Source organism: Selaginella moellendorffii, unplaced genomic scaffold (genome assembly GCF_000143415.4).
Source record: "Selaginella moellendorffii unplaced genomic scaffold, v1.0 SELMOscaffold_14, whole genome shotgun sequence".
NCBI lineage: Eukaryota > Viridiplantae > Streptophyta > Lycopodiopsida > Selaginellales > Selaginellaceae > Selaginella > Selaginella moellendorffii.
Window position 1 is genome coordinate 2728797 of NW_003314275.1, and position 20020 is coordinate 2748816.

Here is a 20020-nt window from a genome sequence, read left to right on the forward strand (position 1 = left end):
TAAACCAACTTTGCAAATAATGCAAGGCAATAGTTTTGGGATCGTCAATCAAAACACCAGTTCCAGATGTTTGAGAAGCAAGCGCAAAGTACGCCAATCTGAACTGCCATCCATTAAACAGCGTGTTCTATCAATCGAGAAAATTAAAGGAAAAAAGCTAAGAACAAGATACCTGAAGAAGCATGTGTATAAAGTAAATTCCATCAAAAATGCTCCTCACAATAGTCACTCCAATGGCTAACTCCTGGTTGAAGACAATGCAAAAGTATCCCTAGAGAATGAACAAGATAAGCATGAGTATAAAGCTTTTGCTTCTTCGCATAGATATTACCTGCTTGGCGGAAAATATAAAGAAGAACAAAGGATCCACAAAGACGGCGATGAGACAGCATACTCCAAACACTTGATTCCATCTCTGGATGACTTTGGTGTGGGGATTATAAATCGCTGGCCTCCACTTGACAATCCCGAGCGCTACCGATTTAGCCTCGCTGAAAAGGTTGCGACTCTTTTTCATCTGGAATTCTTTCACAGCTAAGTCTCAATCAAATCAAGCCTAAAGAATTCTTCTTGCTCTACCTGGCTGCCGGCCGAATAATCGATATACGAAGGGCAGGTCGTGCAAAATGGATCATCGCAGCGCCCCAGCAATCCAGACTTGAGTAGATGCTCGTGCCTGCCGCCTGGAACGGCCAATTCCCTCCCGGCGAGCTCCTCCCCATCGTCCTCCACGTCGATTCCAAAATCCTGCGAGAAATGCAGCTCCATCGACGAGCCGCCAGCGCCATCGGCCCGGTTCCGAGGCATGCCTGCGCGAAATGGCCGAGAAAAATCCCGCGCTCGAGTTGGAGATTTCGCCGCTCCCTCGCTCCCAATCCGCGTTCCTGTTGCTGCCGTGGAGAAAAAATCATTTGCCCTACCCGCAGAAGAAGAAATTCACAAAAAGAAGTACAAGCCGCCTTGTCCTTCACTGGGCATATTTATCAGAGAGAGGTTTCGATCCTCCGACCTTTGGGTTATGGGCCCAACACGCTTCCGCTGCGCCACTCTGATACTACACACTAATCACGCATCGCCTTAATCCATAACCCGGTCAAACGGTAATATTCTCGAGCATATTCTTGCCAACGCGCAAGAACCGCAACTCGATCATTTATTTCATCCCACCCACCCGAGGAGAAAAAAGAAATGATCTGGCGGTCCGCGAGTAGCACAAATCCGGCGCTGACGTGGCGCCCGGACGACAAATAGAGAAATGGGAAAGTGACACACACACTCTCTCTCCTCCCTCCTCTGTACAACACAGAGAGTGTGTGAAGCCTCTGCCCAGCCGCTGGCTATGGCGTCTTTGCTGCCCGCTATAAAACTGCCACTGCTGCCTCCCTCTCGCCGGCCCAGGTAACACAAAAAGAGATTAACGCATTGCTCCTCTCCATCCATCGATCGATGCCCGTCCCTCGTATAGATAGACATTAGCTCGCGAGAAAATAGCAGGCGAAAAAGCAAGCGCGCATTCATCGATCGAGAGGATCCTAGGATCCATGGCGACGAATGGGAATGGATTCGGCCCCCACTCCAAGCTCGACAGCAGCCCGCCCAGCGATGGCAGGAGCAAGCGCTACAGCCGGAGGAGGAAATGCCTGGTGTGCGGCGGGATCACTCTGGCGGTGCTGGTGGTGATTGGCATCCTCCTCCTCATCCTGGCGCTCACCGTCTTCAAGCCCAAGAGCCCCGTCATCTCGATCGACTCGGTCCAGCTCCAATCCTTCAACGTCTCGCTCAATCTCTTGTCCCCGCGGCTGGAGCTCGGCCTCACGATGTGGGTGTCGGTCTACAATCCAAACCGGGCGAGCTTCAAGTACACAAACTCCACCAGCGTGATCACGTACCACGGCGACGAGGTTGGCAACGCCAGGATCCCAGCAGGGGAGATTGGAGCGCGCGGCCGCGAGAAATTCCCCACCGATGTTAGCATCCAGGCGATGCAAATCGTTGGAAACTCCAATCTCTTGCCGGACGTGGCCTCGGGCTCCATCCCGATCTCCACCCGGACCGTCGTCTCGGGCCGGGTTAACGTTCTCAACGTTATCAAGCGCCATGCTACGTCCACCTCGGTTTGCAATGTGACCATCTCCGTGGCCAGCCGGAACGTCCAGGATTTCAAGTGCTCGCACAAGACCAAGCTTTAACGAATTGGCAGATGGGAGGGATCGATCGAACGAGGAATCTTTAGAGTATCGTGGCAGGATCAATGGGCGCGTTAGTGGAAGCTTTATGAGCGCTTTTCCTTGATGAGCAAGGCTGGTATACGTAGGTTTCACTCGCTCGCTATTCACACATCTTGTTTTTATTGTTTCAATTCTTGCAAGTAGTTGGAGGAAAGTGACTATAGGAGAAAGATTTGTACGATTAAGAGTTATAATCTCATGAGTTACGCTAGTAAGAAAAGGTGGTGAGAATTTTTGTTTGGTTCCTCTCAAGGAATCATAGAGGTCAATGCGGTTTGGTCGAGAGGTCAAGGCTTTAAATTCGGATCGAGAAGGATTCTTCCATACTTTTATTCGCTGGATGTTTCCATGGTGCTTTAGGAATCTTTTCCTTTTCCTCTTGTCATGTTTCTAGCTCGGACATTCCGTGAAGAAGTTGCTGCTGAGAAGATCCAATTCTCGGCCACCCTCGAGCTCGAGCGCGCGATTAAAATGTAATGTAATCGGCGGCCAAATGCCAACAGAGGACAATCCAAAAGCTCGCGAGTTTAAAATGCGCGAGAATTCGAGCAGATTAACAATGCGTTTGAGGGAATGTGGGAGTTTCTCCTCACGATCTTTGTGATCTTCCCGAGTCTCGATTCCGCTCGTACAAATATGATTTCTTCCGGAGAACCAAACGTATTCAATGTCAGGCAATTCAACGCCCGGGGAGATGGAATTCAAAACGATACTCAGGTGAGTCAAACCTCAGTCAGCACGAGATTAGTCACGAAAATTAGGAGGATTAAAGGCCTTCCTAGATGCTTGGGACGCTGCTTGCTTGGTGGAGGACTCCGTTTTTCTCATCCCACAGTCATTCACCTTCTTGATCTGGCCGGCATCTTTCAAAGGACCATGCAAATCCAACATGACAATGCAGGTGATTGCTCAAATCATCAAGCAGATTAACGGCTCTCCAAATTCTAATTAACTTGGTTGTCAAGATCGATGGAACCATTGTAGCTCCCGGGAGCCCGGATCAATACGAGCCTGGGCAGAGGAACTCGTGGATCTCCATCGTCAAGCTCACGAGTTTTAGCATCACTGGAATCGGGACGATTGATGGGCGGGGTCAAACGTGGTGGAACATCTCTTGCAAACATAACCCTTCTCCTGTAAGTTTCTAGTCATACGAATTCAGATCCTTGATATACATATCTATCATATATTCACAGGGATGCAACGACGAAGATGCCCCAACAGTAAATCTCCTTTCTATGATCTCCCGAAGCTCTCGATCGAAACTTCAAGAGATTATCTTATATGTATCCTTGCGCAGGCATTGTGGGTGTTTGGATCGACGGGGCTAAACTTGAGCGGCATTCGCATCCAAAACAGCCAGCAGATGAACGTCGCGTTCGTGTCATGCCACGACGTGATCGTCGCGAGAATAAGGATAGAGAATCCACAAAATAGTCCAAACACCGACGGCATTCACATCGAATCGTCCATGAATGTGACAATAGAACACGCGGCCATTGGCACAGGTAGTACGGCAAAATGTCTTTTAGGGCTTCGTACGAATCACACCTTTTTTCCCAGGCGATGATTGTGTGTCGATTGGATCGGGGTCGTCCAATGTCGTGATCAGGGATTGCGAGTGTGGCCCTGGCCATGGCATCAGGTTAGTGCTGATTAATCACGTATTGGTGACTGATAAGCGAGATTTATTAGCAGCATTGGGAGTCTTGGGAAGGGAGAAAGCGCAGCTTATGTTTCCAGCGTTCTTGTGCATCGCCTGCAAATAAATGGAACCATGAATGGGCTGAGGATCAAGACATGGCAGGTAAAATGTAGGGTTTGGGGATTTTGGCGTCTCCGATCCATCGATCGATCGATCGATTGCATAGATCAGGGCTGAAATATCGATTTTGATCGCGGCAGGGAGGCCGCGGCAGCGCCAGCAACATCCGATTCGAGAATGTATCGATGAGCGGCGTTGCGAATCCCATCATCATCGATCAGAATTACTGCGACGCGCTGCGCCCCTGCTCGCCACAGGTAGAGCTTTTTCTTCGCGATATTTCATCGATCCTTGCAATTCTTTCGCAGGGATCGGCCGTCCAGGTGAAGAGCGTCGAGTATCTTCACATCCGGGGAACCTCCGCGACCGCCATCGCCACGATCTTCGATTGCAGTGCCTCGCTTCCCTGCCTTGATCTCCTCCTCCACGACATCAATCTCACGCAGAGCTCGGGAGCTCAAGCCTCGGCAAGCTGCTCCAATGCGTTCGGTGTTTCATCCGGCAGCGTCGTCCCAGCGAGCTGCCTCGTGTGACCGGAATTTAGGTTATCTTCGTGCGGAGCCTGGAAGGAATATGCTTCTAGCGTCGCGATCCTTGGGGTAGGGCATATTCTGTCTGGCTGATCCCTGAAGAGGGGATCTCGGGAAGGCTCCGTCTCTCTCTCTCTCTCTCTCTGCTTTGCTCATCTCTGGCGGCGCGTGGCGCTTCTCCATCGTCAGGGGGGTTCCAATTCTTCGAGACTAGGTTTGCGAATTCCATTTTCTTGCGAGCTGTGAGCAGGCAGGCAGGGAATGCGCAGTGGTGGCTTGGTGTCGCGAATGGAGGGCGATAGGATTGTCGTCAACGGGTTCGCAGCCGGGGGGAATCCAGGGGTTTCGGCGGCGCGGGGCGCCAGCAACGATCGCAGCCTGGAATCTCTCAAGTTGGAGCACCAGCTCGTGAGAGTTCCCTACGAGCACCTCAAGAAATCGCTCCGGGCGAGTACCAGGATGGTGGAGAAGGAGGTGAACGCCGTGGTCGCTGGGGTCGCCGTGGCTGTGGATAAGAATCTCTCCAAACAAGAGGCGGTGGAGCAGCTTACGTCGCTCGTCTCACGTCTCCAAGGCCTCAAACGCAAGGTTTGCTTTGGTTTCGTCTGGATGGATTGATCTGATCTTTCTTCGCAGCTGGATGAGAGCAACAAGCTCGAGCACGTCCAGGTCCAGAGATGCCGAGCGAGAATGGATCACTTAACGATGCTCCGCGACGGGGACAAAGATTGCCAGAAGAAATGGAATGAATTGCGGGTCGACAGGATCATTGTCGACTACTTACTTCGCAATTGCTACTATAGCACGGCCCAGTTGCTCACGGAATCTTCTAACATCCAGGTAAGAACCCTTCACTCTCTCAGATCGCGACTGAGAAAATTAAGGAGTTGGCTATGGCTATACTGAAGCTACTCATCTTCAGGAACTTTGCGATGCCGATATTTTTGTAGATGCGCACCGAGTTATCGAATCACTCCGCAAAAAAGACTGTTCCGAGGCCTTGGCATGGTGCATCGAGAACAAGTCCAAACTAAAGAAGTATAAGGTATGCAATTCTTGCTTCTTTGACCAACTTACCAGCGATTGCTTTACAGAGCAAGCTTGAGTTCAAACTGAGACTACAGGAATTCATTGAACTGGTTCGAAGCGAACGCATGATGGACGCAATTATCTACGCTCGCAAGTTCTTGTCTCCGTGGGGTAGCACTAATCTAAAGGAGCTTCAGCAGGCTATGGCAACGCTTGCTTTTAAGAGCAGTACCGATTGTGCGGGCTATAAGGTCTAGCGTGGTATTTTTCCTTCGTCTAGCGTATCCCGCTTCCTTGACCAACTTTCTCATCGTTTGTAATTTCAACTTGTGCAGGCTTTCTTCGAAGACAGTCAATGGGATAGCCTTGTCGAGCAATTCAAGCAAGAATTCTACAAGCTTTACGGAATGACCAACGAGCCGCTTCTACATTTACATATGCAGGCCGGTTTATCAGCGCTTAAGACGCCGTAAGTGATCTATATCTATCCGCTTTCTGCCTTTTCTCTAAAGATCTAATCTTTGTTCCTTCCAGATTTTGCTACGAAGAAAGCTGCACGAAGGAAGACCCTTTGTCACAGGAAAACATCCGCAAGCTCGCAGAGCCACTTCCATACGCAAAGCACATTCACTCAAAGCTCGTGTGCTACATTACCAAGGAACTTATGGACGAAGACAATCCTCCACTTGTTCTACCAAATGGTTATGTCTACAGCAAAAAGGTTCGTTCATCACTTTCGTGTCATCGTCTTCCTTTTTCTACAAGTCAAAACTTTACTCCATGTCCACACAGGCCTTGGACGAAATGATCCGAGCCGAAGGGAAGATTACGTGCCCCAAGACTGGCTACGTTTGCAGCATGAGCGAAGTTCACAAGGCCTACATTTCGTAAGAATCTCGCAAGAGTGTACTCTACTATAGGAAAACACTGCTTGAAAACACAGGTAACTGTCACGATTGTAAAACGAATCTCGATTGACAGGAAAAGCAGCCAACATGACGATCAAGTGAGCTCGCAATTGAGCCCCGGACCAGCTCCATTGAAAAACTGGCCAGTCCAAGTGTGGCCTTCGTTGTCAACGTAAGATCCGATCCCGTGCATCCGGTTTTCTCGCCATTCACCAGCGTAGGATCTTCCATCTGGCCACTTTGATCCAGTGCGAGTTCTCAGAGAAAAGAGAGAGTTTGTGGACGAAGAACTCTACCTTGAAAGTTCCATTGCCGTGATACTTGCCATTCTCCCAGGTCCCTTCGTACGAGGCACCGCTAGCATACTTGAATGATCCTGTTGGTCATCTACTTGTTAACTCTGATAAATTTTCTCGCCTCGTCTACCTGGGCCGTGCATCAAATCGTTCTTCCATTCTCCCTCGTAGGAGTAATTGCCATCGATGTAGTGGCCTTTCCCATCGCGAAGTCGCTTGGGTTTATCTACCTTGTAAGAAGAAACATCGAAGTTATAGAAAGCATCCAAAGTTCTTCCTTGTCGAGAATTGGGGGAATACCTGCGGCGGCTGGATCGGCCGGCGGCGGCGCGCCAGGCACTGGAGGCAGCGGCGGCTGCAAGATCCAATCTCCTTCTGCAAAGAAACAATCGATGATCGAATCAATCATCGCGGACTGCGAGAATTGAGCAAGAATTTACCATAAGTCCCGCCGCCAGGATAGTAGAACTTCCCAGTGCTCTTCACGGGCTCCACGGGCGCTGGAGCCATGGATTAGCAAAACGCGCGGATGGAGGGAAGATCGAAGCATTTTACCAGGAGCTGCTTTCTTGGGCGCCATTTGTGAAACTGTCCCCTCTGCCCTAAAAATTCGAATAGAGTTAGGGCAAAGTGAGCGAGGGGGAAAAAGAGAATATTCTAAAAGAATGAGCTTAGCTTGGCGCCATGGTAAATATTTTTGAAAACGAAGATAACGAATTTAATGCGATCCGATGGCACGGATGTATTGTGACCATGGGCCCCAACGGCCGGGAGCGCGCCACGTCGCCGTCCGGTTAGGTCTCACTGCGGTTAAACTAGGAGGTGGGCGTGATGACGTGCACTGTTTCAACGGGCGGGGGCGGCGAGCCCCTGAGCGATTCTTTCGTCTCTGGGGATCAATGGCGCCATAGATCGATCAAGAGGAGGCGGCGGTAATCCCAGATCCCCAGCCGCGCCGCCGCGGAGGGATTGATTTCTCCTCTGCCGCACGGATTCCTCGCCGCGATCGGGCTCGCGCCGGCGCTGGGGCTTTTCTTGTTTTGGCCTCTCGGCGATTCATTGCGATTGCGTGCGTCGCCGGGGGGGGGGGGATTGATGGAAATCTTCGCTCAATGAGGCTTCTTGGCGGCAATGATCAGTAGTTTGATGCGGCAGTTGGTCAGGCAGAGCCAGGAATCCGCGACTCCCAGCGGTGATCGGATCGATGCTCCTCCCAAAGGTCCGGATGATGAATCCCCGCCTCGAGCTTCGCCTCTGACTCCTCTCAAACTCAGGTCGGAGCAATCTCCACCTCCCGAGAATGAGAATATTTCGCCCTCTCCTCTGCCGCGGGCGATCGCATCACTGTCTCCAGGTATGGCGAAGTAAAGTATAATTCGGTATATCGAATTCTATTTTGTCCCTATAGGAGCATCGGCCGGAAAGAATGAGCAGTGTTCTTCCACAGGGTTTGAGGTACGGCTTACTTTCTTTTTTTTTTTTCTCAAGTTCCAAATTAGCTAAAATCTATGTTCCGGTTTTATAGAGTCCCCGCATCTCCGATTTTGGGAAGGATACTGATTCTCCAAGGTTTCAAGCGCTGCTACAGCTTACGAGCGGCTTAAAGAAGACCAAGCTACGAAGCCTCAACAAGAGCTTTGAGGTAGAGGCAAAAGATCTACACGCAAACATGTATTGGCGGCCTCACAGCTTTAACGACGTTGAGGTTGGTGTGCACTTTCTTTTTTTGTTCTTTTTGTTCTTCTTTATTACACCACCTTTTCAGGAAATCATCTCAGCTTTACGTGAAAAATTCAACTTGGCAAAGGAGGAAGTAAATGCAGAGCTTGCGGCGTTTGAGCTAGAGCTAAAGGAGATTCTGCGGACAGGAGACGTGCCTCCCGGGGAAGAGAAAAACTTCGAAGAGCTGCTGGCTGTGGCCCGGGCATGTCTTACGATGACGCCCTTCGACTTTCAGCAGCAGTGTGAGCGTGTGGTCCAGGCGCTCGATGAGAAGAGGCAAGAACAGTCAAATGGTCTGCTGAAGCAGCTTTTCACGCGCATTCTCTTCATCCTCACACGCTGTACTCGCTTGCTCCAGTTCCGGAACGAAAACGGTCTGAACAAGGATGGCTGCCTGAACAGGTTTCCGAGACATCCAAAGTCCGACACCATCGCTGATGCAACGGATGGAAAGGATTCGCGGTCCTGTCCGGCAACACTGAAGTTGTTAAAGCTTGAAGACAGGGTCCTCAACAAAAACCAAGATGAAAACACAGCGAAAGATGGTTCTCGTCAACTCGAGCAGTCAAGCAACGGGCTTGTTTGCCGGATATGTGAATTACGGGTTCCAGCGTTTTTCTTTGAAGGACATTCGCGTGTATGCGCGGCTGCTGATCGGTGCGATCATGACAAGCTGGGGTTCGATGACAGGTTAAACAGACTCGCTGAGACTTTGGAAAAAGTCGTAGAGACTTGCTCGCCGAAAAGCCAGGCAGAAGGTGACAGTTTGTCTCCTAAGCGAACGGACGATAACACTCCCCGGTCTCCGTTTTCCTCTGGTTCCATGGAGGAAGCCGATGATGTCTACGAGGTAACATTTATATTTTCTTTGCTCGTGATAAAAGTTTCTTCTCTACACGCAGATTGAAGAACTGGCATATCTTGCTAGATGTGTCGCAAGAGTGAACGTCCTAGACGAGTCTGCTCTGGAACATTTGAGTGTTTGCACTCAGAACGTTGAAAAAATCCTTCATGATTGTAAGGCCGAAGGTTTGACGGCAATTACATATGGAGAGAGAATAAGATCTCTTGTCAGGTAAGTTCGTTGTGTTGATGTAGCGTTCGTTGGAGCTACTGAAAATGCTGTTGCAGGCAAAAGTACTTGGAAGCTTCTAAAGCTTGTGAGCATAATGACTGTGTATCAAAGGAACCTGCACCTTTACCTTGTAAGCACAGAACCAGCATTGAGGACTTCGAAATTATCAAGCCTATCAGTCGTGGCGCGTTTGGGAGGGTGTTTTTGGCCAGAAAAAAGACTACTGGTGATCTGTTTGCTGTCAAGGTCTGGAGCTATCATTTATATTCGTAGATTTAAAAAAAAAAATCTGTTACGCTTTAATCAGGTTCTTCGAAAATCTGACATGATACGAAAAAATGCCGTACGGAGTGTTCAGGCCGAGCGCAACATCCTCATCTCTGCTCGAAATCCATTTGTGGTAAGTTCACAAGTTTGACGTCTCAAACCCTGCCTAACATTTGGTTTGTAGGTCCGTTTTTTCTATTCTTTCACATGCAGCGAGAACCTTTACTTAGTCATGGAGTACCTGAACGGGGGCGATCTATACTCATTGCTCATGAGTATGGGATGCCTTGAGGAGGACATGGCACGCGTTTACATCGCTGAGCTCGTACGTAGTTAGAAAGACCCTGAGTTTGTTGTGACGTTATATACAGGTCCTGGCACTAGAGTATCTGCACTCTTTAGGAGTTGTACACCGAGACTTGAAGCCTGGGAACATACTGATTGCGCACGATGGACATATCAAAGTAAGTGAATGGTGGTTTTTAAGTGACTAAAATTGTGCTTTCAGCTGACCGACTTCGGTTTATCAAGAATGGGTCTTATCAATAGCACTGACGACCTTGCTATTGCTATGAATGACGATAGGGAACATAATCAGCTAAAATCAGCTGTGGGGACGCCTGACTACCTGGCCCCTGAGATTTTGCTGGGAACTGAACATGGTAACGTTTTTCTTACTGACACGTTTTCATTGTATTGTTTTGATAGCACTTTTCTTACGGATTGTTGTTTTCATTGTAGACCATGCCGCCGACTGGTGGTCTGTTGGGATTATCTTGTACGAGTTTCTCACTGGTGTTCCTCCATTCAATGCCGAGCATCCTCAGGTGCCTACCGAGGAATCATTTTGTCAATTATAACGCTCTTTCTGCAGATCATCTTCGACAACATCCTTAACAAGAAGATTTCCTGGCCGCGAGTCCCGGAAGATGTATCATATGACGCCTATGATCTAATAAACAGGTATGAGCTCAATACACCAGACCTCCATCTCAGAAACGAAACTTACACAGGCTCCTCACCGATGATCCAAAACGACGCTTGGGTTACCGGGGTGCCGGAGAGGTGAAGGCGCATCCATTTTTCAAGGATGTGAAATGGGACATGCTTGCGCAACAGAAGGTACAAGAGAAAGCAATCTCTTCAATCTAATGGCGTTTCGTTTCGCTGTGATAACAGGCAGCATTCGTTCCATGCCCGAGTGACCAGCATGATACCAGTTACTTCAACTCGAGGTCCAGGTCCATGGACAGCATCGAGGAAGAGGATTCATTCGGGAGTACCTGCAGCATGGACTTGTTTGAAAACAAGCTTGGCGACGAGGTAAGCGAAGCAAATCTTTACACTCTTTCTTATAGCTTTCCATTGCTATAGGCCGATGACGATTGCCATGAGCTCACCGAGTTTGAATCATTCTCCCACGTCACATTTAGCAACTTCTCTTTCAAGGTATGCGAGACTCTCCCTCTCTCTCTCTCTCCCATTTTTCTTCCATCCCCCACTCCATTTTCTCACCCAACTCTCATCTCCATCTCACTGCCGCGGTGGAAAAACCAAATTTTCAGAACCTCTCGCAGCTCGCGTCCATCAATTACGACTTATTGGTGCAAAACGGCACCGGCATGGAGTCAATGGGAGGCCGACTTTCCAGTCCATGACGAGAAACCGAAAACAATGAGAGGAAAACGAACGAAAAACGAAGAGAGCCTCTTTTGTAGCCGATTGTAAATACATTTTTCCCTCCGTAAAAGTTTTTTGAACGGCATACCGTACGTGTTCGTTGGTACGGAGTTCTAGCAATGTCACGGGACTGGGACATTCTTACAGTTAAGACGCGGCGGTTCGCATCATCAATCGGTAAGTCTCGTCGTTCGCGTCGGGCTTGCGAGTCTGTGAATGAATCCCGTGAAGAAGAAGAAGACGAGCAGGGGATCGGCAACGCTCCGAAATCTCTCTGGATGTTGTCAGCGAGGACCCATCGAATCGATCCAAGGAATCGCGCAGTTCTCATCAGATGTTTAATTCCGGAGGAGGAGGAAGCAGTGCTCGGATGCGCTACAGCACTAGCACCAGCGCTTCCACATCGTCGCCCACCAATGCCGCCAAGATGCGCGCGGCGGCGTCGCTCCAGTCACCGCCCAAGACCAAGCCCGGCGTGGTAGATTCCTACCATGGGGACTGGAGCCGGTCCAGCAACTCCACCTCCACCATTGCCACCAGCAGCTCCAAGAGGAAGAGCCTCAAGCAGCACGACCACTTCGCCAGCCCGCCCCGGAGAGTCTCCCTCGCGGTGGAGCAAAAGGAGAAGATCCTGAGCTTGACGGAGCTCAACAGCGCGCTGTCCAAGGAGGTGTCGGGGCTCCAGCAGGACAAGCGCAGCCTCGCGGAGAGAGTCAACACCCTCGAGGACGATTTGCGCACCATCGGGGACAAGATCTTGAGCCTGGAGCAGGAGAAGTTCGAGCTGGAGGGGCGAGTGGACGAGTCCCGCGTGGATCTGGCCGGACGGGAGAGCAAGATCCAGGCGCTAACGCACGAGAAGCGCAAGGTGGAGTCGGAGAAGCTGACGCTGCTCGACGCCAAGGGCTCGCTCGAGTCGCAGCTGGTGGAGAGCGACAAGAAGGTGAAGGAGAGCTCCAAGCGCGCCGAGGACGCCGAGGCGGTGGTGGCGGTGGCGGTGGAGGAGATCGACAGCCTGGGCCACCGCCTCCAGCACCAGTCCTTCATCTCGGAGATCGCCAAGAAGATCGAGCTCAACGGGCTGCAGTCGTGCAAGGGCGCGCTGCGCAAGGAGCTCAAGCGCTTCTCCGGCATGGTGATGAAGGCCAAGGAGGAGGTGGGAGAGGCGCGGGAGCTCATCCAGGCGCTCAAGGTGGAGGAGGGACGGTCTCGGGAGGAGAGGTCTAAGCTGGAGCGCGCGCTCGAGGCGGCGATCGAGCGCTCGGGGCAGCTGGAGAAGCAGGAGAAATCGCTGCTGGGGCACGTCCAGCTACTGGAGGGGAAGGTGGTGGAGCTCGAGACGGAGCTGAGGGCCGTTAAGGCGGAGAGGGAGAGGGCAGTGGCAGAGGCCTCGGCGGCGGAGGAGATGTGCTCGTCCGAGCACGGCCTGGACGCCATCCGGCGCAGCATCGCGCTCCTGCGCGAGAACTCGCAGCGCGGGATGGAGAAGGTGGCGCTTCTGCAGCGGCAGATCGCCGAGGACCAGCTGCAGGGCGGGCACGCCATCGATCTGGACGCGGCGAGGGCGGGGCTGGAGCAGCAGATGAAGGAGATCATGGCGGGATCCATGGAGGCGATGGTCAAGGCGGAGGAGCAGCTCCTCCAGCTGCGGCACGAGGTGGACGGGTTGAGCGCGGCGCTGGCGGTGGCCAGGGACGCGAGCGCCGAGAGCGAGAGGGACATGTGGGCGGCGGTGCGGCGACTGGGGCGGGAGGACTCGTGGATACCTCACATCCCTGCCAGCGCCACCTACATTCTAGCGCTGGGCCTCTTTGCCTACGCCATTTACAGCTCTTCGTCTAGCGAGTAGTGGATACATTATTTTGACTTTCATTGACTTTTTTATTTAAATTCAAAATTATTATTTAAATAAAAATATAACATTTTCCATTAATTTATCGTTTATTTTCTTGGTGACTTGCAACATGAAATTAAAACGATATGGATAGGAAGATGGCTAGGAAGATGTTAAAGATGTATAAATAACAGTGTTTCAGATCTTTATTTATATCTATGGAAGTGTTTGGCTAAGATTAACATTCTTGAGGAAGCTTGTGGACAAAGGTAGCGGCAGCAAACACTTCTGCAACGCCCTGGCTGCCGACCTGGCTTCCAAATCATAAACCTGAAGTAAAAACAGCTTCTCAAGAACAAATTGCTGTTCCTGACTTTGGAATTAATCCAGCTGAAGCGGACGTTCCAAAAAGCTCATTGGCATTCTCCAGTCGAAGGGCATCACTTCCATTGGGTTCGCTAGGTTCTGCTGGGGAGGTAACTAAGACTGCCTTGTGATCATCTCGAATCTGAATTTGCTGCTGCTGCCTCCACAACGAAGGTTGCAACCACCATTGACAAGGAAAGCTCGGATTGCAACGCAGTCTTCTTGTGTCACCCTGTTTTCGCTGGTGAATCACATTCTTCAGTCGTGATTTTTCTGATTTCACTTTGATTACGTTCCTCTCCAGCTTGTAAACCACCCATCGCATTTCTAGCAGCAGAAGTCGATCAATCTTGCCCTGTTAAGCGATTCCTTGAGAAAGCAGAGAAAGTAAACTTTGATTACTGTAGCCTCTATTTACTCTTCGCTGATCAATGCACCTTTGGAAACAGACACATTTCGGTCAAGATTTATCCAGGGACCTCTCATGGCTGGACCATCCGCTATGATGTGAAGGAAGCATCTGCTGTAAAGAGTGTTGAAGAAGCTCATGACGACTTCATCACTTGGTTCCGCAAGCATCTTTTAAGATGCAGCCATTTTCTAAGTAAAAGCCGAGCATATTCTATGACAAAAATATTACACGCCGTTCGTGTGCCTGTAGTGCTTTCATAAGTTTGACTTTGGGTGTGTGGACTGAGTAAGCCCTTGTTCACAAATTTTCTTTATACAAAACGGCGGGGTGTTTGTCCGAGCATTTTAGTTATAGTGTCAATGCAGAAAGCTGTTAAATGCGTGCTGTGAGAGAATTGTTTTTAACGCTTTTGCTTACATTCTTCAGCTTGTTGCAGACTTGGGAGCCTGAAGCCTGAGGCCTATACAGGAAATGCAAGTGATTGCGAGGCCTGTCATCGATCTGAACGATCAATTAAATGAATCAGAGCTAAAAAAAGTTAATGATATTCGGATATACATAAGGTTTAGGAGTTGGTATGGTGCAGCTGCTCATGAAAAGGAAGGGTGACTTCCTGGTGGACTCTGTAATGGATTGTTTGGGACAGAGGCGATGGCACTACGTGGCTTTCTACACTGTTGTGGACATGGCACTTTGAAGGCTAGATTACAGGGATCTAGTGTGTATTTGATCATCCGTGCGTGCAAGGCAGAGTGATGGGTATCAACAGAATTATGATGGAGGCCATCGTCTGCGAGAAGCCCACGTATTATGACACTATGAAGGTATTTGGGACGACGACCTCACTTACACCAACATTCACTTTTGCATCGATGGCTACAAGAGGGTGCCAACAATGATCGAAGCAGTCGCTCCAGCAGCAGCAGAAACAGCAGCAGCCACAGAAGATGCCATTGTTTAGCCGACGTCTGATCAAGTACATGAGGTTAGACATGATACCCCATGAGATTCAAGGGCGTGGCCCAGGATTGAGAAAGTTTTGGCAAGAGATGGTTTCTTGGATGGAGCGGACCTATTCGGCAGTGCTGGATCACTGGAGATGCAGGTGCTGCTGGTGTTTGATGTGCGGATGTTGGCACATGAGTGGGAGTTGGTGTTGAGGAGTTTCGACAAGTCCAAGTTGTTGGTTAGATTGTTGCGAATGGACATGGAATGCTCACCTGATGTTGAATTCGATGAAGGGATTAGTCAGGAGGATTTTGATCAAGAGACTTATGATGAACTTGTTGAGGACCTAGAAGCTGCAAAGATGGTGGCGCAGAATGGTGGCTTCAACAAGATTTGGACGAATACGTGCGTGGATCTCTTCAACTTTCAGGTGGGGGTGTGGAGGAGATCATCAAGTGGTATGGTGAGCTCATATTCAAACCCGACAGAAACAATGGATACAAAGACAACTTGAGGATGACTTCAGCCTGGGTGAGCACCCAAATAAGCAGGAAGTGAAATACAAGATGACCAAGAGAGGTTTGCGATGTCTCAGAAGAAGCTCAACCTCTAATCCTAGCGAGCAAGAATAAGAAGTAATGAGATTCTTATAAGGTTAGATCCAATGCTGTGACTCACAACAGTCAATAAGGTTCACTTTATTCAACTCCAAGGTCTCTCACAAAGCTGGCAAAAGACAAGGACGACTTCCTAGGAGCAAGTGCCACCCTCCATTCTCCTACTTTTGTGGCCGGAAAACTACTATGCAAGTGTTGAGGATTTCCTTGCTAGAGCTGGAGCACCTTTTCTATCTAATGTATATGCTGTTTTGATAGAAAGATAGACTAATGATGCAAGATGGTTCATTGTTGTGTATACCTTTCCAAACAATAATGATTGATAGATGCTAGAATTGATGGGCAGATAACTGTTATTTTTCTTTTAGAATCTACAGATACTCAGACCGCGTTTAATGGTGTGGAGGAGTCGCAGCATTAAATCTAAAACCCTTCACACATGATTGGAAATACCAAGGCTAGCGTATGCAATGAACTTGTAGGAAATTTTTCTTTTTTCTTTCTTTTCAGTCTCTAGAGAGGCTCATGCACTCATGATGTTGAAATGATGATTAAGTTCAACCCAGACTAGCGGGATTTAAGAGTCCCCAACATCATCGGATATAAATTGAAGTTTGATTGAGTTCTTCTCAAGTCGTGAGGCTTTGAATCACCCCAAAAAAAGCTTGTACACTACCAACTCGCAGTTTTTTTCTCACATAACAGCAGTAGTGGTCGAGAACAAAAGGGAGATCATAGCAAAAAAGCCATAAGGGCCAAGCATCTCTCCTTCTTGTGTTCCATTATTTTCTTTCTGACACTACAGATCAAGGAGGATGCGAGAGAAACACAAGCTGGGAGAGGAAAAATTTCAAGGATTTTCTTGGACGAGGAAAGCTTAGTGTCGTCACTCCGCGAGCTTGGCCCTGGATTGGTCGAGCAGCCTCTCCAGCGCTGCTTTTGCAACGATGGAACTTTTCCAGTGTCCAAAATGTGCTCGACAAGTGAGGCTGCACTCACAGCGAGAGTCAATTTCCCCTTCTGCTATAATAAAAAAACTGTCAACTTACAGCTTGCAACCAAACAGAATCCCCTCTTGGTTCGCTTGATGCAGTGATCGTGTTTGCTTTGCTTTTGCTAGAGTTGCTTTGCCTAGTTGAAATATCAAACAAAGAGAGATGACAAGCCAAAACAAAAAAAAAAACTATGCACCTCCTTTACTGTATATCTGCAATTCCGACTGTCATGATCCACTCATAAATCCTCAACCACCACAGCCAGTTGCTCTCCTGAAAGTAGAAAAGGAATTACAAGCACGAAGTCGCGCTCCACCAGCTTGCATTCTAGTCTCAAGTTCCACCTGCAAGATGTCATGAGTAAACTGACAGATTATAATTTCAACAATCAGATAGAACTATCTAAAGTTACCTGAAGCTCAAATCAATCTCTAGGCATGGATCATTGAGAGAACATTGCGCTGGGGAGCTGGGGTGAGAAAGATCATCTTGGCGTGCTGCAGCTCTCCAAGATCATAGAAACATCCAAGTAGCTGGTTCCAGGACGAAATATCATGCGGCGGCATTCTCTCTAAGATCGTGCTCATATCTTGGCCGGGACAAACAGATTCCACACCGTGTACGTGATCTAGGTACCTTCAAACAGAAGACTTCACTCACTCAAGAACAAGAACATTGCAAGGGGAACTCCCGGAACTTACAATCAGCATAACCTGGGGCTTCTTCTCAACCTGGTGGACACATGCAACAGCTGCAGCTTCTTCCTTGTGAGAGCATGAAGAAGCCTCTTCCTGACCTGGTGGACGCAAGCAACGGCCGCAGCTTCTCTGCAAGAGCCCTAAAGATTCGAGCTTGGCCTTGATCTTTTGTTTGCTCAACCTTGCTTGCTCTCTTTCTCTCTTTTCCGCATCAAGGAGGAAAATGTAGAGCACTGGGAAGCAATTCAGAATAGGGAGATCATTGCTCTCATGGATCATAAATGCCTCAGAACATGCCCAAAAGGGACATCTGTAGCAAGTGCTTGAAATGATGGGAGGACCAGAGGAAAAGCCCATCTGGCTCTAGAATGCAATGATTCAAATGTTGACGATGTCTGGGAATTTTGACAAGGCCATGGAGCTGTTTAGGATGATCCCAAAACACTGAGATGAAGTGTCATGGAACTCCTTGGTCACTGCATTTGCCCTCAAGGGGGATTTCAAGGCAGCATCAAGCTTGCAATCCAAAATGCTTAAGACACTTCATTGTTTTCTTATTGCAAAGACATGGCAATGACATGTTTTTGCTACCATGGCCCTCTACTTTTGGAGTGTTATCAGCTGGGGAGAAGCTAGAATGTATGCCATCATGAGAGAAGATCTGAAAGTGATGGGGGGTGCTTGAGTGAATGATTGTCTAGGCCGTGGCCCCAATGGGGAAAGGGCACAGCAAGAATATTGAGACCCTTGAGGATTATTTTCAATGTTGTAAGAGCAACGCCAAGAAGGCCCAACATCAACAACTTTGGCACTTTTTAGTTAGTGGGATTCATCCGGACAATCTTTATCACTCGTTGATTTTCTTGGATGCACTATTTCTTGGTGCATCTAGAAGCATGTTTGGTGATAATGTCAGAAAGCTCAACCAAAAGGTAATAAAGTTGCAAAGGCTTCGGAATGTTTGTGCACATTGCACAGAGGTGCTCCAGGAGCAAAACCAGGCACTCCAGGCAGCACTTCAGGGGCAAAACCAGGCACTCCAGGCGACACTCCAAGGGCAAAAGCAGGCACTCTAGGGGCAAAAGCAAGGGCAAAAGAAGGGGCAAATTTCTGAGCAAGAAGTTGAGATAAGAAGAAGTGTATTAGAAGATATCGAGAGATGGATCTCTAGTGGCATCATTCCAAGGCAATTGACAAAACTACAAGCCTCTTACCAACAAATAAAAAAGTTCATGAGACACAAAAAGTTTCTGTGAATTTGAGCTTGTACATAGAATATATATGTAAATATAGGATATTATATCTATAAATATAATGATTATATAGTAGGAACTATACTTATTGCAAGTCAAGCAGTAAAAGTAGCAAAAGATCACTTAAGTTTTTTAATGAACCCTATCCCTTGCTCTCGTCAAAATCTTTATTCTCCTTGGTCTTTGAGAACATTAAACACTTGAGATTCAGCACAGTCGAGCCAACTCTTCTATACATCAAAAACGCATGCAATAGCACCAAAGGAAAGAAGATAAAATTTCCTCCTATTTCTAATGTTTACAAACCTTGTTGATTGCACACGACACTTCGTTATAAAATCTTCTATAGTGAGTGGTTTTGGCACGGCAAAAAATGGCCGTTTCAAGTTTTCATTGTGGTTTGCTAGAACCAAGAACATTCTACATGTTTTGGCAAGGCTAAGCTATTTAGTATTGCTCTAGTGTTCCGATTGTTTGTCATCTCAGTACACTATGGATGGGGACTTTCAACTAGTTTATATACGACAACTTTTTGGCTTTTCAGGTTGTAAAACACACAAACAGTGGCACACTTGTAGTTGCAAGACTGATGAAACTCCTCTAAGCAGACCCAATTGAAAATAGTAAAGAGCTCATCTATTGCATGAGGAGTTATTGCTTGTTTTTGCTTTCAATTCCAACCTCTTTGACCTCACAACATAGCATTTTTCTGTGGCCTCATTCAATGCAATGCTAAGTCCTCCTTGATTATTATTAGCTTTAATAATTTGAACTCTCACAAATTTATTATTATACAAGATTTATTGCTGCCATGATTACCAGGCACTTTGCACTAGATACCAAAGCAGATGCCACCATTTTCATTCCCAGAAAAAAGGAACACTATGATTGCCTAGCAGCAATAAACTTAAGGAACTTTCCACTATTTCTTGTTGTACATTTTGCAAGAAAATATATTGCAAAACAAAAGAGAATTTCATCTGAATATTCTAAGTACGTTCTTTACTCTAAAAACTAAGAAAATTTAGCATCAGTTTGTAGGGCTAGGGTATGGCGCAGCTGCTCATGAAAAGGAGGGGCAACTTCTTGGTGGACTCTGTAATGGATTGTCTAGGACAGAGGCGATGGCACTACGCAGCCTTCTGCACCGTTGTGGACATGCCACTTTGAAGGCTAGACTATAGCATCTAGCGTGTATTCGGTCATGTGTGCGAGCAAGGCAGAGTGTCGGGTATCAGCAGAATCGCAATGGAGGCCATCATCTGGGAGAAGGCCACATCCTATGAAGAGCACTACGAAGGTATTTGGGACGACAACCTCACTCACACCAACATTCACCTTTGCGTCCACGGCTACAAGAGGGTGCCAACAACGATCAAAGTAGTCTAGGAAGAGCT

The 20020-nt window shown here is 48.3% G+C and overlaps 5 protein-coding genes and 1 non-coding gene across 7 annotated transcripts in view; 3 read left to right on the forward strand and 3 right to left on the reverse strand.

The window, feature by feature from the left end:
* Positions 1-894, reverse strand: part of LOC9631970 (probable cyclic nucleotide-gated ion channel 20, chloroplastic) — a 2760-nt gene extending 1866 nt beyond the window's left edge. The window contains exons 1-4 of the mRNA XM_024675107.1: positions 580-894; positions 332-517; positions 173-271; positions 6-103 (exon numbers count right to left, since the gene is read on the reverse strand). Of these exons, the coding sequence (XP_024530875.1) occupies positions 6-103; positions 173-271; positions 332-517; positions 580-807 (611 nt within the window). The 5' untranslated portion in view covers positions 808-894. The remainder of the gene's footprint in view (positions 1-5; positions 104-172; positions 272-331; positions 518-579) is intronic.
* An 87-nt stretch (positions 895-981) lies between these two features.
* Positions 982-1053, reverse strand: TRNAM-CAU. Its single transcript has one exon. It is a non-coding gene; the product is annotated as a tRNA-Met (tRNA).
* Positions 1054-2801: 1748 nt separating this feature from the next.
* Positions 2802-4659, forward strand: LOC9631971 (polygalacturonase). The gene is made up of 8 exons (XM_024675109.1): positions 2802-2945; positions 3040-3129; positions 3194-3364; positions 3529-3736; positions 3792-3873; positions 3927-4035; positions 4134-4250; positions 4302-4659. The coding sequence occupies exons 1-8, from the start codon at positions 2802-2804 to the stop codon at positions 4524-4526; spliced, it is 1146 nt and encodes a 381-aa protein (XP_024530877.1). The 3' UTR covers positions 4527-4659.
* Positions 4587-6981, forward strand: LOC9631972 (protein MAEA homolog). Its single transcript, XM_002970356.2, has 7 exons — positions 4587-5111; positions 5160-5363; positions 5446-5568; positions 5618-5803; positions 5888-6021; positions 6087-6273; positions 6345-6981. The coding sequence occupies exons 1-7, from the start codon at positions 4785-4787 to the stop codon at positions 6441-6443; spliced, it is 1260 nt and encodes a 419-aa protein (XP_002970402.2). The 5' UTR covers positions 4587-4784; the 3' UTR covers positions 6444-6981.
* On the reverse strand, positions 6542-7343 carry LOC9631973 (MORN repeat-containing protein 2). 2 transcript variants are annotated; one of them, XM_002970603.2, is made up of 6 exons: positions 7312-7343; positions 7197-7256; positions 7057-7131; positions 6887-6982; positions 6757-6836; positions 6542-6698 (listed from the first exon to the last, which is right to left on the reverse strand). In XM_002970603.2, exons 1-6 carry the CDS (start codon positions 7334-7336, stop codon positions 6555-6557), a joined length of 480 nt encoding a protein of 159 aa, XP_002970649.2. In that variant the 5' UTR covers positions 7337-7343; the 3' UTR covers positions 6542-6554. The 2 variants fall into 2 exon arrangements, with proteins under 2 accessions (XP_002970649.2, XP_024530824.1); XM_024675056.1 differs by lacking the exon at positions 7312-7343 and having other exon boundaries at positions 6887-6986.
* A 259-nt stretch (positions 7344-7602) lies between these two features.
* Positions 7603-11585, forward strand: LOC9632711 (probable serine/threonine protein kinase IRE). Its single transcript, XM_024675055.1, has 16 exons — positions 7603-8110; positions 8165-8211; positions 8282-8461; positions 8522-9328; positions 9381-9553; positions 9610-9799; positions 9861-9953; positions 10005-10145; positions 10192-10284; positions 10329-10482; positions 10562-10647; positions 10695-10783; positions 10834-10942; positions 11000-11143; positions 11195-11269; positions 11386-11585. Exons 1-16 carry the CDS (start codon positions 7888-7890, stop codon positions 11476-11478), a joined length of 2697 nt encoding a protein of 898 aa, XP_024530823.1. The 5' UTR covers positions 7603-7887; the 3' UTR covers positions 11479-11585.
* The last annotated feature ends 8435 nt before the right edge of the window (positions 11586-20020 follow it).

What these genes read in the sequence shown, in the direction of transcription:
- LOC9631971 (XM_024675109.1), top strand. Translation starts at nt 2,802, where the DNA reads ATGTGGGAGTTTCTCCTCACGATCTTTGTGATCTTCCCGAGTCTCGAT. An exon ending in GAATTCAAAACGATACTCAG is followed by an intron (nt 2,946 to 3,039) that starts GTGAGTCAAACC and finishes TGCTTGGTGGAG; the next exon opens with GACTCCGTTTTTCTCATCCC. An exon ending in GCAAACATAACCCTTCTCCT is followed by an intron (nt 3,365 to 3,528) that starts GTAAGTTTCTAG and finishes ATCCTTGCGCAG; the next exon opens with GCATTGTGGGTGTTTGGATC.
- LOC9631973 (XM_002970603.2), bottom strand. Translation starts at nt 7,336, where the DNA reads ATGGCGCCCAAGAAAGCAGCTCCTG. An exon ending in GCCCAAGAAAGCAGCTCCTG is followed by an intron (nt 7,257 to 7,311) that starts GTAAAATGCTTC and finishes CCATGGCTCCAG; the next exon opens with CGCCCGTGGAGCCCGTGAAG. An exon ending in CGATTTGATGCACGGCCCAG is followed by an intron (nt 6,837 to 6,886) that starts GTAGACGAGGCG and finishes GATGACCAACAG; the next exon opens with GATCATTCAAGTATGCTAGC.
- LOC9631972 (XM_002970356.2), top strand. Translation starts at nt 4,785, where the DNA reads ATGCGCAGTGGTGGCTTGGTGTCGCGAATGGAGGGCGATAGGATTGTC. An exon ending in CGGAATCTTCTAACATCCAG is followed by an intron (nt 5,364 to 5,445) that starts GTAAGAACCCTT and finishes ACTCATCTTCAG; the next exon opens with GAACTTTGCGATGCCGATAT. An exon ending in CCGATTGTGCGGGCTATAAG is followed by an intron (nt 5,804 to 5,887) that starts GTCTAGCGTGGT and finishes CAACTTGTGCAG; the next exon opens with GCTTTCTTCGAAGACAGTCA.
- LOC9632711 (XM_024675055.1), top strand. Translation starts at nt 7,888, where the DNA reads ATGATCAGTAGTTTGATGCGGCAGTTGGTCAGGCAGAGCCAGGAATCC. An exon ending in AAGCCGATGATGTCTACGAG is followed by an intron (nt 9,329 to 9,380) that starts GTAACATTTATA and finishes CTCTACACGCAG; the next exon opens with ATTGAAGAACTGGCATATCT. An exon ending in TTTGCTGGGAACTGAACATG is followed by an intron (nt 10,483 to 10,561) that starts GTAACGTTTTTC and finishes TTTTCATTGTAG; the next exon opens with ACCATGCCGCCGACTGGTGG.